Source organism: Patella vulgata, chromosome 2 (genome assembly GCF_932274485.2).
Source record: "Patella vulgata chromosome 2, xgPatVulg1.2, whole genome shotgun sequence".
NCBI classification, from domain to species: domain Eukaryota; kingdom Metazoa; phylum Mollusca; class Gastropoda; family Patellidae; genus Patella; species Patella vulgata.
The window spans coordinates 64,887,385-64,904,950 of NC_065880.2; the positions used below are offsets into that span (position 1 = coordinate 64,887,385).

A 17,566-nucleotide genomic window follows, 5' to 3' on the forward strand; every position below is an offset into this window, starting at 1 on the left:
AACTGGAACCCACGTTAATTTGGTTTCCAGTACCATGTTACACTTTTCAATGTGTAAATAAAGCTGTTTATGTTTCGTCATTTTTGGACAAAAATGGAAATTATTTACTACTGAACAGTTGAGTGCCACACAATTTTTTTCTTGATCTTAATACTATATATAGATCATTGCATTTTCAGTCAGCATTCCCAAAAAATATTTAAACCTGCAGTGAGTGAGATATAGATAGAATAAAATGACATACCTAAATTGAGCTATTTTGGTACCTTACAGCACTAAGTCTCTATACCAGAGACCACTCAATGAAAGTCCACCAAACTGTCAGAATGTATACTTACTAACCATATCTGCTACCCTATAAAGTTTCATTAATCTACTCGCCGTAGTTTAGTTGTGCGCCATAAATGAAAGGTGGCCTAAAAATGATGATTTTTTGGCTTTTTTCGGTCTTGAAATTTTAAATATTTTTCTGCACTCTAAAAATGGTTCGATTGATCTAAAATTATCTTTGAAAGGCATTTAGTGAAAGTGATATATAATAACAGACAGCTTTATGGATGACATTCACTAGGTTTATTAACTGCAACGTTTCAATGAGGTCACTCTCACAGTTATCAAGCAATGATACAATCAACATGTTACAGAAGGTTATATTCAAACAGATAACAATGAACTAACTAGAACTGCGAAGCAGTAATGACGGGTTTCACCGGTGCCACGTTACCCTTGAACTTATGTCACTTCCGGTACCAATGAAACCGTTAAACAGGTTTCCACATAAGCATTGCACACATGAAATAAAATGGACGCAGAAACAACCAAATCCAGCAATCAATTCATTTGCTACATGTCAGTGATCCTGTCAAAATTACATTACTTCCGGTGATAATGAAAATGTTAAATTGGTTTATGAAATCAGAAATAGCATCATCACATGGTGAAAATTTTATGTAAATCCTATAATAATTGCCACCTTTATAGACCAAAAACCTTGAAAAATGACTTGTAGAAAATCGCCTATTTCTCTGCAACCGTACAAGTTAGAAACCATTTTGAGGTATCTGTATGATCGAATTAGTTCATTCTATTTGTTGATTGGAATCAAATATCATAATTTTAAAAACATTATAAATCTGTTTCATTTGAATAAAATATCTGTTTTGAAGGCTAAAAATACAGTTTTTGCCAAAATGACGTTACTTCCGGTGATAATGAAAATCTTAAATTACTTGTATGAAATCGTAAATGGCATAATGTATCACACAGTGAAAATTTCATGAAAATCGAATAATAATTGACACTTTTATTGACAAAAAACCTTAAAAAGTGACCTGTTGAAAATTGCCTATTTCTCCGCAACTGAACAAGTTAGAAACCATTTTGTGATATCTATATGATCGTAAGGGTTCATTGTATTAGTTGATTTGAATCAAATATCACAATTTTAAACAAATAACAAATATGACTCATTTGAATAAATTACTGGTTTCGAAGGCTATAAATACAATTTTTGCCCAAATTACGTCATTTCCGGTGATATTGAAAATGTTAAATTGGTTTGACCTAGTTAAAATTGACATTACACATCAAATGGTGTCACTTTTATGAAAATCGAATAATAATTGACTCTTTTACAGGCAAACTAGCGTAAAAAGTGACTCATGCAAAATTGCCCATTTCTCGGCAACTGCGCATATTACAAATTAATTTTCACATACATTCTCTCCGTATAGATTATTGCTACGAGTTTATGAAAGTTACGAAGTAATATTTTAAAATATGAAATTGCTGGATGGGTTGTAAATAGCTTAATTTTACACCTTTTTTCACCTTTTAATCGAAATAGCCCGAAAACGGAATCGAAATTAAAAAAACTGGTCCCAACATTTTGTGCGCCTTTAAACGGCGCACAATTTCAGTTATACCAGATTTGAAAAAAATAATATTTGCTTTCGAAAAATGGTACCTAACTGTCAAAATTGTAGTTTTTTGTCAATTTACGCCACTTCCGGTGCCGACAGATAACACTATTGGTAACAAAAAAAATGACAATTGAGACAACGGAGCATATGAACTTTGTTTTATACAAATCGAACAATAGATAATTAATCTAGGACTGAAAAACTGAATTAGCCAATGGGGACCAAGGAAAATTACTGAGCCAAAAATTTTTCACATTTTTGCCCAAGTCAGAGGACTCGTTATATTTGTGTAAAACACGACTAAAAAATATTCATAAATAAAAAAGTTTTTTGTAAAAATTTAAATTTTCTAAATTTAGCGCCTAATATCTGCGAAGATTTGCCGAAAATCAAAAATCAAAAGTAGCGTAGCTATGTGCCCCGTCTCCGGCTATGCCAAAATGCATCGAAAGTTAAAATCCAATGATTATTGTTAAAATTACTGCAATATTTGTTGAGCGGAATCAAAAATCATAATTGTAAAAACATTACAAATCAGACTCATTTGACCAAAATATCTGTTTTGAAGGCTACAAATACAGTTTTTGCCAAATTGACGTTACTTCCGGTGATAATGAAAATCTGAAATTACTTGTATGAAATCATAATTGGTAAAAGGTATCAAACAGTGAAAATTTTATGAAAATCGAATAATAATTGACAGTTGTATGGTCCAAAAACCTTGAAAAGTGACCTGTTCAAAATCGTCTATTTCTCCGCAACTGACCAAGTTAGAAAGGAATTTGTGATATCTATATGATCGTATGGGTTCATTCTATTAGTTGATTGGAATCAAATATCAAAATTTTAAACGAATAACAAATACAACTCATTTGAATAAATTATTTGTTTCGAAGGCTATAAATACGGTTTTTGCCCAAATTACGTAATTTCCGGTGATATTGGTAATGTTGAATTGGTTTGACCTAGTTAAAATTGACATTACGCACCAAATGGTGTAACTTTTATGAAAATCCAGTAATGATTGACTCTATTACAGGCAAAGTAGCGTAAAAAGTGACTCATGCAAAATTGCCCATTTCTCGGCAACTGCTCATATTACAAACTATTTTTCACATACATTCTCTTCGTATGGGTTATTTCTACAAGTTTATGAACGTATCAAAGAAATATTTTAATATATGAAGGCGCTGGATGGGTTGTAAATAGCTTATTTTTACCCCTTTTTTTTACCTTTTAATCGAAATGGCCCGAAAACGAAATCGAAATTAAAAAAACTGAGTCCGAGATTTTGTGCACCTTAACAGTGCGCATCTTTTGGATAATATCAGATTTGTACAAAATAATATTTGCTTTCAAAAAGTGGTACCGAACTGTCAATATCTTCCAAGATTTGTTGAAAATCAAAAATCAAAAGTAACATAGCTATGTCCCCTGTTTCTGGCTATGTCAAAATGCATCATATGCTAAAATCCAATGATTATTGTTAATATTACGGCAATATTTCAAAAAATGACATTTTCGGTGATTTCGGACATTTCGCAATGTCGCAGAATGCCGGGAATAGCTTTAATCTCTAAGTCACACCCACTTTCCCAGTAAAACTGAAGACATTGTATCGATCCGACAAGAAGTTGCTGAGATATAAGCAAATTGGAAAAAAAAAAATAATAATAAGAAGAAGAATAATAATAAGAATAATTTTAACAAAAACAATAGTGTTTCACACAAGCTACGCAGTGTGAAACCCTAATTAAACAAAATAAGGCCGAAGCCATTCAAAGTCATACCTAAGTAAACTATTATTAATCAATGAGATACCCTTAAAGGGGGGATGTAATGTACAAATCCATGCTAAAACAGCAACTGATCTTTATTAAACCCTTAATTTCCATATTGCAAATAAAGATTACAAAATTTTTAAAAAATAAAGATTAAATTATTTAAAAAACAACCTATGAATGAGAAACCATGTTATTATTGATACCATTAATCACCCTCTCCATTAGACAACAAGATGTAACCAATCACAAATATTATAACAAAATATATCTAGTGGTTTAACTTATGCAGAGTTAAAAACCATAATAAAGGGAAATAAACATATATAACTCTGTTAAATGATTATCCAAAAGTTAAAACATTAAACCACGAATAAAAGACAAACTGCAACAGTACTGGTAAGGATGTTCCATATGAATGACAGCTCATGGGTGGCGTTTGACACTTGAACATGTAACAAACACAAACCAATATTATAAAACCAAAAAATTTTTTTCCTTGAGAGTTGTTATGTTCGCAAGGAATAGTGAAGAGCCATAAAGTTAACACATTACACTCTTATGATCACAGTAAGTCTCTCACATTTACACGGAGAACGATTTAGTTAACGGTTCCTAAGATTAATGAGTCATATGCGTGTGGTAGATATACTCCAGTGTCCCGGTTAAGTTCAGGCTGGTTTCTTCTGATGTGAATAGCTTCAAGAATTTTTCTGTTTTTTTTGGTGTTGGTTTACTGCTAGCGTTCGCGTCAAGTCCCAATTCACACGATGTCGTTTGTTATCACTAAGATGTTCGGCCACTGCTGATTGGTTATATGCTGCCAAGGATTGGTGTTCTTTGATTCTTTTATCCAACGTGCGTTTCGTCTCACCTATGTATTTTTTGTTGCATGAGCAGGTTATTTCGTAAATGCAACCCTTGGGTGGTGGTTGGTTCGTCTGTTCTTTTTTACCATTTGCTGACAGTATGTTCTGGATTGTTTTGCCTCTAGAGAAGCAGACCTCTATTCCTGCCTGTTGAAGTAGTCTTCTAATCTGGTATGATCTGGAGTCAATAAAGGGGATGGATACCCTTATACCACTCGTAGCTGGTTTGGCCGGTTTGGATTTTTAGCATTGTCGTTTGTCACTTCTCTAATGGCTTGGTTTACCAAATGTGCAGGGTAATTATTAAGTTCGGTGAAGACTTTCCGTAAATGAGTTAATTCTATGGATAATGAATCTGCTTGACAGATAGTGGTGGCGCGCTTGGTGAGAGTTGAAAGAATAGCCTTCTTAATATTTAATGGGCGATTTGAGTTGAAATGAATATATTGGTCTGTGTGAGTGGGTTTACGGTATACTGATGTTTTAAGGCCGTCTCCATCTTTAGTGATTAATACGTCCAAGAATTGAATTTTACCTTCTTCTTCAGCTTCCGTAGTGAGGTTGATTCTGTCTGTCTGGTTGTTGAGATGTTGGAGGAGTTTGTTGGGGTCATCATCTTTGTTGAGCACGACAAAAGTGTCATCCACTTTCCGATACCAGACGATAGGTTTGATGACAGATGTCTTTAAGGATTCTTGTTCAAGTGACGTCATAAATACTTCAAGTGCCAAACGCCACCCATGAGCTGTCATTTATATGTAACATCCTTACCGGTACTGTCGCTTTCGTTCGTTCTTGGTGTTTAATGTCTGCTTCCACATAAGTGATATCGCAGACAAGACATAAGAGAGCCGAAGCTGATTCCTGTTTTTTAGAATATGATTTTGCAATCTTTCCATTTGGCCTAAGGCCATGGATTTGGTTTAGTGGGAAGTTCTTCCCTTTAATTAATATAAAACATATCGTTTGGTAGATGATCTCGTCTGCTTCTGGATTGGTAGTGTTTTAGTGTTTAGGTGCCAGGCCCGTCTTATCGTGGCCTCCCCTTACTCCACTATTCCACTCTCTGGGTTTGGTATCAGTTTTATTTGCGGAATAGTGTGTAGGTGCCGAGTTCGTCTGACCGTAACTCCCCCTTACTCCACTATCCTGCTAGTTTGGTAGATGTCATCTTTGTGGGGTGCCAGGCCCGTCTTATTGTGACCTCCCCTTTCTCCACTATCCCACTCTGTAGGTTTGGTGTCTGTTTTTGGTGGAATAGTGTTTAGATGCCGAGTCCTTCTGATCGTGACTCCCCCTTACTCCACTATCCTGCCAGTTTGGTATAAATCCCCTATGTAGTTTAGTGTTTAGATGCCGGGCCCGTCTAACCGTGACCCCCTCTTACTTCACTATTCTACTTAGTCCAATTGTGTCTATTAGGGCGTGGATTTGTTCGAAGATTTGCAGTTTCAGATCTGGTCTCGGGAAGAGTAGGGTCATAGTGTTGAATGGTATGTTGTTGGTCTCCATTGTTCTCACTAGTTCCCTTCTCTCCTCCTCGTATACCTTGCAGTCTACCAGGACATGGGTGGTGGTACATTCTTCTCCGCACTCACAGATGATGACTTGGTGTTTGTAGTCTTGCAGCCGCTCTTTCACCCTTAGCTTCGATATAAGTCTATCGACTTATTCAGGATTGCGTGAGCCATCCGTGTACACATGGTCCCAGTCATAAGACGGCCAGTTGTCTTCCAGGTGTTCTAGAGAGAAAGCATGTGCAGCAGTAGGGTTGTTTTTCTTGTCGGTTTTCTGTAGTAGATCTAGATTAACCGGCAGTATAGGGAGCGTCCAAGGGGCGATCGCTGGGGGGTCGTGTTCATTTATCACGAGCTCCCCCAGTCGCAGTTCCTTGATTGTTTCCCTGATACCCTGGCCGAAGCTTTTCTTTCTAGGATCTCTCACATATCTTGTATTTTGTAGACTGACAAAGGTTGGGGATCTTTTGCCCAGCTGCGAGATCTTAGCCCAGTACCTTCTTAGGGATAGGGGCAACTCCCCGACTTCTTGCAGTAGTGCCTCTCTCCCAGTCCCTTGCCATACGCCAGTCGCAATACACAGAGCTTTGTATTGGATGGTGTCAAGCTTCCTTAAGAGTAATAATGCGCAGTTCATGAAGGCCAGAGAGCCGTAGTCTAATACAGATCGTATTAGAGCACGATACACCATCATTAGTGTGACTCTGTTGGCCCCCCAAGTGCTGCCCGTTATTTTCCTCATTAAGTTTAGGATTTTGGTGCATCTATCTACAGTCTCGTCGATATGCGGTTTCCAGGTCAGCCTTCGGTCAAAGATTACACCAAGGAACTTGGTTTGGTCTTTAAACTCAATGGTTTTCGGTTCATACACAGAGTCATTCTGCTTATCCCTCTATCCCTGCTTACAAGCATGCCGACTGTTTTCTTCTCCGAGACTTTGAATCCCCAATCGTTTGCCCATGCCATGAATTTGTCTAAGGCCTTCTGCATGTTTTTTTGTAGTTCACAGAAGTTCCTCCCTTTCCTCCATATGGTACTGTCATCAGCAAATTTAGCTATCTCAGTTTTGGCGTCGAGGTAGGAAGATTTCTGTATGTCGTTGATCATGATATTGAAGAGAGTGGGACTGATAACCGACCCCTGAGGCGTGCCATTTTCTAATGTTTGCCCGGCACTCAGGAATCTGCCAACATTCACCTGTATCCTTCTATCGCTCAGAAAGCTTTTGATCCACCGAAACATTATGCCCGTTATACCAATACGTCCTAACTTGAAGAGCAGCCCGTCTAGCCAGACTAAATCGAAAGCCTTAGTTAAATCTACGAAAACGACACATAACAGGTTTCCAGAGAGGAGTGCCTGCGACATGACTTGCTGTAGTCTCACCAAGTGGTCCGTTGTTGAACGCCCTTTCCTGAACCCGCTTTGATTTTCGTCGATCAGTCGGTTGCTCTCGAGATAGAACTGTAGTCGTATGTTAACCATTGTTTCCAAGGTTTTGCACAGTGTGGATGTCAAACTTACTGGTCGGTAGGACTCTGCCTTTGTTTTGGAAGAGGGATGACGTTGGCTTTCCGCCATTCTTTAGGTACCTCTCCTGCCATGTTCAATGATCTGCGCTTCCCGTTCATGGCGTTCAGCTTCTTCCAGACGGCACCTGTTTGCGTGTTTTGATTCAACGCATTACAGAATGTCATCCAGTGTCCGCTTTGTGCCTTCCGGATGGTGTCTCTTGCACGTATTTCAACTTCAGGTAGTTTTGGTGATTGACTTCATTGTAGTGGCGTTTCCGTAGGCGTAGTGCCTTCTTTCTTTCGTTAACCGCCTTCTGACATTCTGGTGACCACCAAGGTTTTCTAATCCTTGATTGCCCTCCAGAAGTCTTGGGAATGGAGTCGTCTGCGGCACCTATAATAGCACTCGTGATGTTGGCTGCGTACACGTCGATGTTGGCAGCCTACACGGAAGTTAGCCCAATCAGCCTCTTTTATTTTCCAATTGGGTTTCCCGTTATAGACTTCCCTGGTTGTTTCACATTGGATGCAGAGTTCTATCAGTAGATGGTCGCTGCCAAGTGTTTCATCTTCGTGTACTTGCCAGTCGCAGCGGTTTACCATACCAAGCGTACAGAGCGTGAGATCCAGGTGTGAAGGTTGGGCATTTCCTCCAACAAAAGTAGGGCTCTCGTCGTTCAGTACACATAGGTCGTTCTCTTCTATTATTGAGCATAGGCTAATCCCCCGACAGTCATTCCTCGGTGACCCCCACAGGACGTGTTTTGTGTTGAAATCCCCACAAAACACAAATTCGCCCTGAGGAAGCTGGTCGAGAAGTGACTGGAAGTCAACTGGTTTTCTCATGACATCTGGGGGTACATAGACATTCACTATTGTCAATTTTGTATTATTGCTCTATGTGATGGCTATGCCCATTGCGTCTAGAGGGTCCTCTACGTCAAGCGAAACAGAAATATAATTTAAGTTATCACTGACGTTTGATCGCCTTTTGTGGTTTCTTCGTTGTCGTCTTCTTCTCTTGATCTTTTTTTTACCGTGTTGATTGAATTAATCATGACACACAGGACATCGGCGTTGACCATGTGTGTCTTTATTTTGCTGAGTAGGCTTGCCATCTTGGTAGTTTGGTCCTCATTGGACACAGCCACCCTGAGGAACTCGATCATGAAGTTCATGAAGCCACTTTCCGTTTTAAATTTAGGAATGAAGTGTTCTTCATGAATCTTCGTTTTCGGTTCCTCTTCTTTCTTCTTGGATGGATTTGTCTTCTGTTTGACCTCTACAGGTTTGGTAGATGTTTTCTTCTCTCAATAACCTGAGCGGTATTCAGTGGTCATTGAGTTCTGTTTTTATTCAATAACTACATGCAAATCTCAAAATACACTGTACTATCTAGATTATCAAAAAAAATCATCACAATAACGTTAAAATTCATCATAGGTTCTGCCCTTTTTTCTTTCCTTTTTACAAAAATTGTGGTTCCCTAGTGCTGACGTCATTATCGTTTGATGTAATTCTGGAAGTGACGTCATTCTGGACAAAATAGTCTGTTCTCAACCCATTGAATACAACCATAAGTTATTCAATGGCCGTATACAATGATATTTGCTTGTATTTGCATGTAGTTACAGAATAAATAAAATGAAATAAAATGAAATGGGGTTTAATGTCCCACTGTTCTGCTCCGACGGTGCTAATCATTGTATGTATAAAGGATTATATAAAACTAATCATTTATAAAGGGTCTTTTAACTTAAAGTCTGTTTTTGTACTGCTGTTGTGCAGGGATTTTTATACGCCCACATTCCATTTCATTTCATTCATTCACAGTATATAATATTGCTTAGAACAAATTTAAAGAAAGTGGATATGATATTTCCTCTAATAAAAAGAATCATATTCAATTATTACTGTGATTTAAACAAAAATTTATGGGGTTGTTGGACCTTAATGAAGATAAATCATATTTTGACTATTTATTCCAAAATCTATGGGGCGCCGTTTGTAAATTAATTATTTAGCTTTTTATATAGCAAAAAACACTAGATTTAATTTAAATTTATATATATAGTTAAATCTCGACTTTTGTGCAAATTTTTCACTTTTAATATGTAAACTAAAAATACAACAAAAACTCAATATTTAACATAATATATATAAATATTTCTTGATTTGTCTCTAATTTCATAATTAACATTTAGCATTGAATATTAAGACCAAAACAAGAGATTTGATGATATATTATTTAGCTAAATATATATTATTTAGCTAAATATATATTATTTAGCTAAATATATATTATTTAGCTAAATAATTATATATTTAGCAACCGTACCAGGCCTATTGTGCCAAGGCTCATGTGTCAGGTACACATCATCATTTTATGCGCAGTTTTTTGTGTCGCTTACGATAATATAAATATTGGCGGGACCACAAATATATATTTAGTTAAATATTTATACATTAAGCTAAACATATATATTTAGCATGATATTTATATATTTAGTTAACTGTTTATATATTTAACTAAATATATATATTTAGTTAAATGTTTATATATTTAGTTAAATGTTTATATATTTAACTAAATGTTTATATATTTAGCTAAATGTTTATATATGTAGCTAAATGTTTATATATTTAGCTAAATGTTTATATATTTAGCTAAATGTTTATATATTTAGCTAAATGTTTATATATTTAGCTAAATATTTAACTTAAGATTTTTCAGTGATTTAGTATTTAGCATTTATACCTTAGCTATATATTTAACTAAGTGATGTGAAATCAAGATATAACATTTAAAGTATTTCATAGACCCAAAACTCGACTTTTAGCTACAATATTTTTTGATATTTATATATATGCCATATTTGTTCTAATATTTATCTAAATATATATATTCGGAGTTAAATCTAATGTTTTTTGCTATAAAAAAAAGTAAATAATTATTTTACAAACGGCGCCCCATAAAAATCGGACCCTTCCTTAAATAATTTTATTATTTTATTAATACATATTGATGATACCAAAGTTTGATTACTGGCATGTGTCTTTTATTTTTTGAATTGTAGTTTAACACAGCGTGACAGATTATTAGCTGAGATAGAAGCATTAGAAAAATTACGAGATATAAAACGTAAAACAGAAATATTACCCCATAGATTACCATTAGATTTATGTATGGGTGGTAAAAGATTAGATATAGAAGAGAGGTAGGTTTGTTTTTAGTGTATTACCCAATGGCTTATTTTAAGTTTGTTAAACTTATAACATTTCTATGTCATTCTGTAAACCAATATTAAAGACAAATAGTTCTAGATAAAAACAATTTCTTTTTATTTAAAACAGTAATAAATATGACAAGTTCAGTGAACTGAATGATATTCAGGTACGGTACTTTTCTATTGTAGGTTTGATATCAATAGAGAAATTCGTCGATTAAAAGCCATGGTTTTACCCCAATATGCTAAAGATCTTTACCATGGACGAGGTATTCATCTTCCAAGGTATAGTAACATTACTCATCTACTAATAAGATAAGTGATTTAGATAAAATACCAGTTATTTAGGATAATAATATCAGTATCTAGTTATTGTTATTACCAGTAATGACTATTGGGCTATATCAAAAACCTAAATTCTGTTACACTACTACCAAGTTTTTATGCAATAATTAATGTGTCCTATTCATGACGACAATACTTCAGACCAAATTTGAAAAAAATCCATTAAGACCTACATCCTCTTATCTCATCTTTTGTATTATATTTTTTCATGAACTGCAGGATGGTAGAAAGGCTTCTGCAGCCTAATCCTTTACCCTTCTGAAAGACTATTGTTATTACTAAAAAAAAAATTTATTGTTATTTTTCCATAAATCTTATATCTCAGAATCTAACCATGGGTTCTTTCTGAAACTTTGAACTACCCCCCCCCCCCCCCCAAAAAAATGGTTCGTGACTGCGGATTAAATATATTTTCAAAATGTTTTACGAATTCGAAATCACCAAATTTTATGAACGAAAAAACTTACAATGCATAGTAAATGGCTTGTAAATAAACACAATAGTCCGTAGTATGTTCAATGCGTTTCTTATTTCTGAAATTAATACATTTCAGGATAGCCTGGCTCATGGTCTAATTTTTGGTATTTGAATATTTATAAAAAATTTGAATTTCGCCTTTGACGTTTTTCGTTCCAACAAAGTTGTTTACGAGTGAGAACTTCCCATTAACGGTTTGAAAATAATTGAAATCGGCCGCAGTTTTGTGAATTTGTCTCCTTTTTCTGAAATTTCTGGTTAGGCTCCTTCCAAATATGGGTGGTGGATTTGGAACCAATATATTTTCAAAACATTTTACGAATCAGAAATCACCTAAATTTACTGATGATAAAATTGACCTTCATAGCTGTAACTTTGTGATTATTTGATCTCTTTTACTAATTCTTTTTTCTTTGAGTACTGTAAAACTTTTACTTCAAATCTGCTGTTTCCCATTTTTGAAATTCGAATATTACGTCATTGACATCTCATCCCGGAAGTAAAACTAACATGACAACTTCTTGAATATTAGTACGATTTTCATGAAATTGGAAATGCAAGTAGATATGGTTGATCCAACTTCAAAGATGTCATTAGAAATTTTCTACATTATCTCCCCTTGGAGAAATTAAGGGTCAAAGTTTTCAAAAAAATTGACAAAAAGTAGGTCAGATTGCCTTCAAAATTTATTTCTGTACTAGCTAATATGGAATTTCTCGATCGAACCTGAAGTGCCACCATCTTGAAACTTGAAAAATCCCTACGCTTTTGCGATATTTTACTTACAGACAAAGGAGTTACATTTTCTGAATTCTTGAAAGAATGACTAAAAAATATTCAGAGCAGAATTTTGATTTCGATCAATTGCTGATCACCATTTGGAACTGAATATGAAAAACAGTGAAAAATCCACCTTAATGGACGTCAAAATAAACACAATAGTCCATAGTTTGGAGAATTCCTCTACTAATTCCAAAAAGAATACATTTCTGAATAGCCGAGATCAGGGTTGAATTTTTGATATTTGAAATTTTTTTAAATTTGATCTTTTACGTGCCGACAAAGTGTTTTACTGGACAATTTATGTCCTTAGTTGTTAAAATTTAACCTGAATATTCGAACAGCTGAGGTCCGTCTGATTTCAAAAATATAACTACCATTTAAAGTTATCTCATTTAATTTTTTCATATTTTCAAGCCATTTTTGAGTTCTTGCCCGCCATGTTCATTTCATTTTCTCATCCGTCCTGATTTTAAAAGGCTTGATTCATTTTTCTGAAACTTATGTAACGGGATGTCATTCTGATTACAGCAATAGAAGTCTCAGTTATTTCCCTTTAGTTTTCAGATTATTGTCCCCCGCCTTTCGAAGAAAGCAGGGGACTATTAAAATGGGTTCGTCTGTCTGTATGTCCGTCCGTCTGTCAGTCTGTCCGTCACACTTTTTGGGACACAATATCTCTCCTTCTAATTGACCTAGAATGTTCAAACTTGGTGTAGGTGTTTATTAGGTCAATGCCTTGATGGAGTTCGAAGATGAGCATTTTCTGCTTAGGGTAAGCAGAGATAAGCAATTTGATTGGTTGATGCTTTGGGGACAGGATAACTTTAGTTCTAATTAAGTGAGAGTGATGAAACTTAGTGTATAGTTTCATTACATCAATACCTTGACTAAGTTCGATAATGAGCATTTTCTGCTCATGGTAACACTGAGAACTGCTAAAGGGTGAATCTGTGCACAGCCATCATAGAATTCTCAGTCATGGTTGTTATTTGTACATGTATCAAAAGAAAATTAATTTTCCGACTATTACTCGGTATTACCGCGTTGAAACTGTAAATAAGGTGTGTTAATTAACAAGGGTGAAAAACTGTCTGAGAGGTGAGTTAATTAACGCTAGGGGTGAAAAACTGTGTGACAGTGCGTTTTCAGAAGAGGTGTGTTAATTAACCGACCGGTAAAAAATGAATGTCAATGTTGTGTATTGTTTAATTGCCGTGTTTTCTCGCTAGTTGCGATAACTGCACCAAAAGGAGTATAATCAAGGACCAACAGGCTTTATCTAAAACGTACGTGTTAAATCAAAATTTGGGAAGCAAAACTGTTTTACCGTGCGATTTATCATTCGACCGTGTGTTTTTTACGCAGGTCTTTGTATAATTAAAGACAGGTCTTTAGATAAGCAGGTGTGCTCTCTTATGTGTCTTTTCTATTGCGTACCATATATATAAAGTTAAATTTTATGAAATAAAAATACGGACCTTAATCTATCACATACGGAAAGGCTAATGTAATGTCGTCATTTATAAATACCGTGCAGTCAGCGCCCAATTTGAATATCCACGGGAATATAGAGAGTAAATCCAGCAAAAACAACAGAAATATATTTCTGCTTTATTACTAAAAAGACGTACACTCACCGTTTGACATTAGTGAATTTATAAAAACGTGCCACGTTGCGTAAATTGTGCATCTTACCTTCAATAGCATATCCATAAAACAGAAATCAACATATTGATAAATAATACGGCACAACCAACCGAACAGTGGTAATTTCCACACAAATGATATATTTAAACTTAAATTACTTTAGCTTTTCACTAAATTTACGTCACATACAATCCAACGATCGTCATTCCAGAACTTTATAATAGCCGCTTTTATGCAATTACAGAATTGTCCCGTGATCTAACATATCAAAGAAGCACATACGCCTGATATGACACGTAATCATTTTTCGAGACTTTGTAGATTGGACTTCCTTGTTGTTTTTTTTTCCTTCGTGATCCTAATATATAAAACTACAGGTTAAATGATTTCTTCAACATTATTATTAAGCTGCATGGATTAGCTTCAAAGGTCCCTCGTTCGCAATAAATGATAGCTGCTCAGAATACCTGGGTGAGCTCTGATCAGTCTCACCCAACACCCTCTTTTATAACCCCCTAATTTCTGCACGTTCTAGACTGACCTTGACTTTAATTTCCATCCCAAATATGGAATAAACCTCCCCATTTCCAAAGACCAGGGGGGAGAACATTACCTTATATGGTCTACCAACCATATGTCATAAACAGATAGAATTTGATGGATATTTTGACAATGGTTAGGATTTTACCAAAATATCACTGTTTTTTTGGTTGCATATAAACATGTCGTTCGCTTTTATTAGTACGTGGGATTTGACTCTATAGAAAGAGTTAACCAACAATTTTTCAAAGACCCAATATTGTCTTAAGGAGCAAAGTCTTACAACTTGTCGTCTATTCTTTCGACTATACCTGGCATTTATACTGCGTACCATATAGTCACGTTACTTATAGATAAAGTTGCATTTAATAAAATAAAAATATTGACCTTAATCTATCGCAAGAAATGCAATGTTGTCATTTATAAATATCGAACAGGTAGACCGTAATTTGAATATCCCCTGGTATACATAGCGAATAAGTCAAATTTGCCGTATGTAAATATACTGTCTTCTTATTCTTATGACTGGCACCTGAAATAACCCAGCCACATCAGAAAGCAATATCAGGTTTATTTTATAATCATTTTAAACATTGTTTCATTTGATTAAACGCGCAAGTTCACATATTGACCTTTGATTGATGGTATGCATTGAAGGCCAAGCCGTTGGCGCCGAAATGAAAAATAAAAATCACCATGGTATTGTATCTGTCCCGTGGATTCAGCGAAGATTTTAAAGTTCCATATACTTATAATTACTGAACGATGGATCTGCTCCCGATAGAACTAGACGATATAATTACTTGGGATATGATGTGAACATTTAAATAGTTCATCAATAACACCGTCTACATTTCCAATCATTTTTTAAAATACAATATTAGAACACTAGTATCCTGTATATACAGTCAAACTGGGGGAAAGTATTGCCATCTTTTTGTTATGGTTGATTGATCAGAATGTTTGAAAACGTTGACCTCTAGGTGTTGCGTAACAAATGCGGTGTTTTGATACTTGATTGGAAACGTAATTGTCTAAGGTCTAAATGAAATGTGAAGTTTAATCAAAATTACAATGCTGTTTGTTTCAAAGCTGTGTTCGTTGGGGTCACGATGGCTAAGTGGGTAAGACGCTGGCTCGCTAGCCTGGAGGTCGGGTGTTCGATCCCTGCATTGGCCGAGAAAGTTCATCCAGATATTCCTGCTTGATTCCCCCTTGTCAGATGTAAAGGCGTGCACGAGCTTATTTGCACGTATTGGAAAACTGTTCGGTTGCTTTATTTGAGAAGATATTAATATTAAACTATAAAATTTGTCAATTTTTTTTTTGAAAATTCTGATAAATTGGTAGCTCTTCGGGAAGCGTTGATCATATCGCCTACACTGTTTGTGTATTGTACGTTTTTATAATAGCTAGCAAATAATTATGAATACTTTCTGAAAGAACATATAGCTCGTTATAGTCGTTCGGATGGGAAGAAAAACTGAGGTCCCATGTACACATTGTCGTGCACGTAAAAGATCCCTTAGCAGTTGGTATTCGATATAAGGATAGGCCGTAGTGCCGCTGTCCGGGCAAAATTTCTCTCATAGCACACTGTATGGCGTATGCCCGTCTTCATTAGCCCAGTTCGGAGCAGAACAGTATGACGTTAAACTCCATTTCATTTCATTTCAAAGCTGCGTTGTGCTGTTCATCTAATTAATGTGATTTATATTTGATATCTGTGATTGATATCCGACTATCATAAAAAAGAAAATGGCCTTTTAAAAACTAACATCTAATAACGAGCTATACTATATGTTCTTTCAGAAAGTATTCAGATATCATAAATTATTTGCTAGCTATTATAAAAACGTACAATACACAAACAGGGTTAGTGATATGATCAACCTTCCCGAAGAGCTATCAATTTGTCAGAATTTTCAAAGACAAAATTGACAAATTTTATAGTGTAATTGTACTGTCTACCTCGAAAGGCCACAGCAAGCTAACGCCAAAATACAAATACCGGAATATCGTGTTTGGAGGTTTAATGTAAGAATCTCTGTATACACAATTAGTTGAGTGGGTGATCTACATATTTGGTGTAATTTAAAGAGTAAAAAGACTGTGATTACTTCACATCTTGACAAGACAAAGTTTAGATAAACACAAAGGTGTCCATGTTGAAAAACATGTGCTTCTAGACAACTTATAGAGGGTCAGCAAAGGGACATTACTCTAAAATAAAATAAAGTCAGGATTGATCACACATATGAATATAAAAAGTCAATAGACAACACACTCCCCGTCTGATATCTTATACTAGATATCACTGAAATAGGGAAATTTAAAATTAAGAGTCTATGACACTAGTAACACCATTTCCGCCACTGGTCGAGTATAGGTAGAAGGTTGACCATCTTTAATAACGCTCACTACAACTTTCCGAACTCTACCATCTTGTCCTGGGAATGTAGATTCAATTACTCCAATGGACCAGCCATTCCTGTGTAGCTGATTATCCCTAAGAAGAACTACATCATTGATTTTTAAGTTTGGGCGACTGTCATTCCATTTACGTCTGGTTTGTAAAGTTGGAAGAAACTCGTGTCTCCAGCGGTTCCAAAATATATCTGCTAAAGCTTGAACAGCTTTCCATTTGGATTTATATAAGTCTTTCATATCAAATTGACCCATGGGTTCTACGATGTGATCTGTCTTCTGAGTCAGAAGTGTTGATGGTGACAGTATCAAGGGTGATTCCAGGTCTGACGATACAGGTGTGATTGGCCTTCCGTTAATGATGGCGCAAACTTCCGCCATAAAAGTTACCAATACCTCATGTGTAAGATGTTTAGTAGATATGTCTGCTAGCATGGAGTCGAGAATGCGACGGGTTATTCCTATTAACCGTTCCCAGACACCTCCCATGTACGAAGAATGAGGAGGATTAAAGATC

The 17,566-nt window shown here is 35.5% G+C and overlaps 1 protein-coding gene across 2 annotated transcripts in view; it reads left to right on the top strand.

The window, feature by feature from the left end:
- The window catches only part of LOC126811185 (uncharacterized), a 245,703-nt gene that overhangs the window by 52,508 nt on the left and 175,629 nt on the right, over positions 1–17,566 (top strand). For both annotated transcript variants that reach the window (XM_050536746.2, XM_050536747.2), the window contains exons 5-6: positions 10,681–10,821; positions 11,020–11,115. In XM_050536746.2, coding sequence (XP_050392703.1) covers positions 10,681–10,821; positions 11,020–11,115 — 237 coding nt within the window. The remainder of the gene's footprint in view (positions 1–10,680; positions 10,822–11,019; positions 11,116–17,566) is intronic.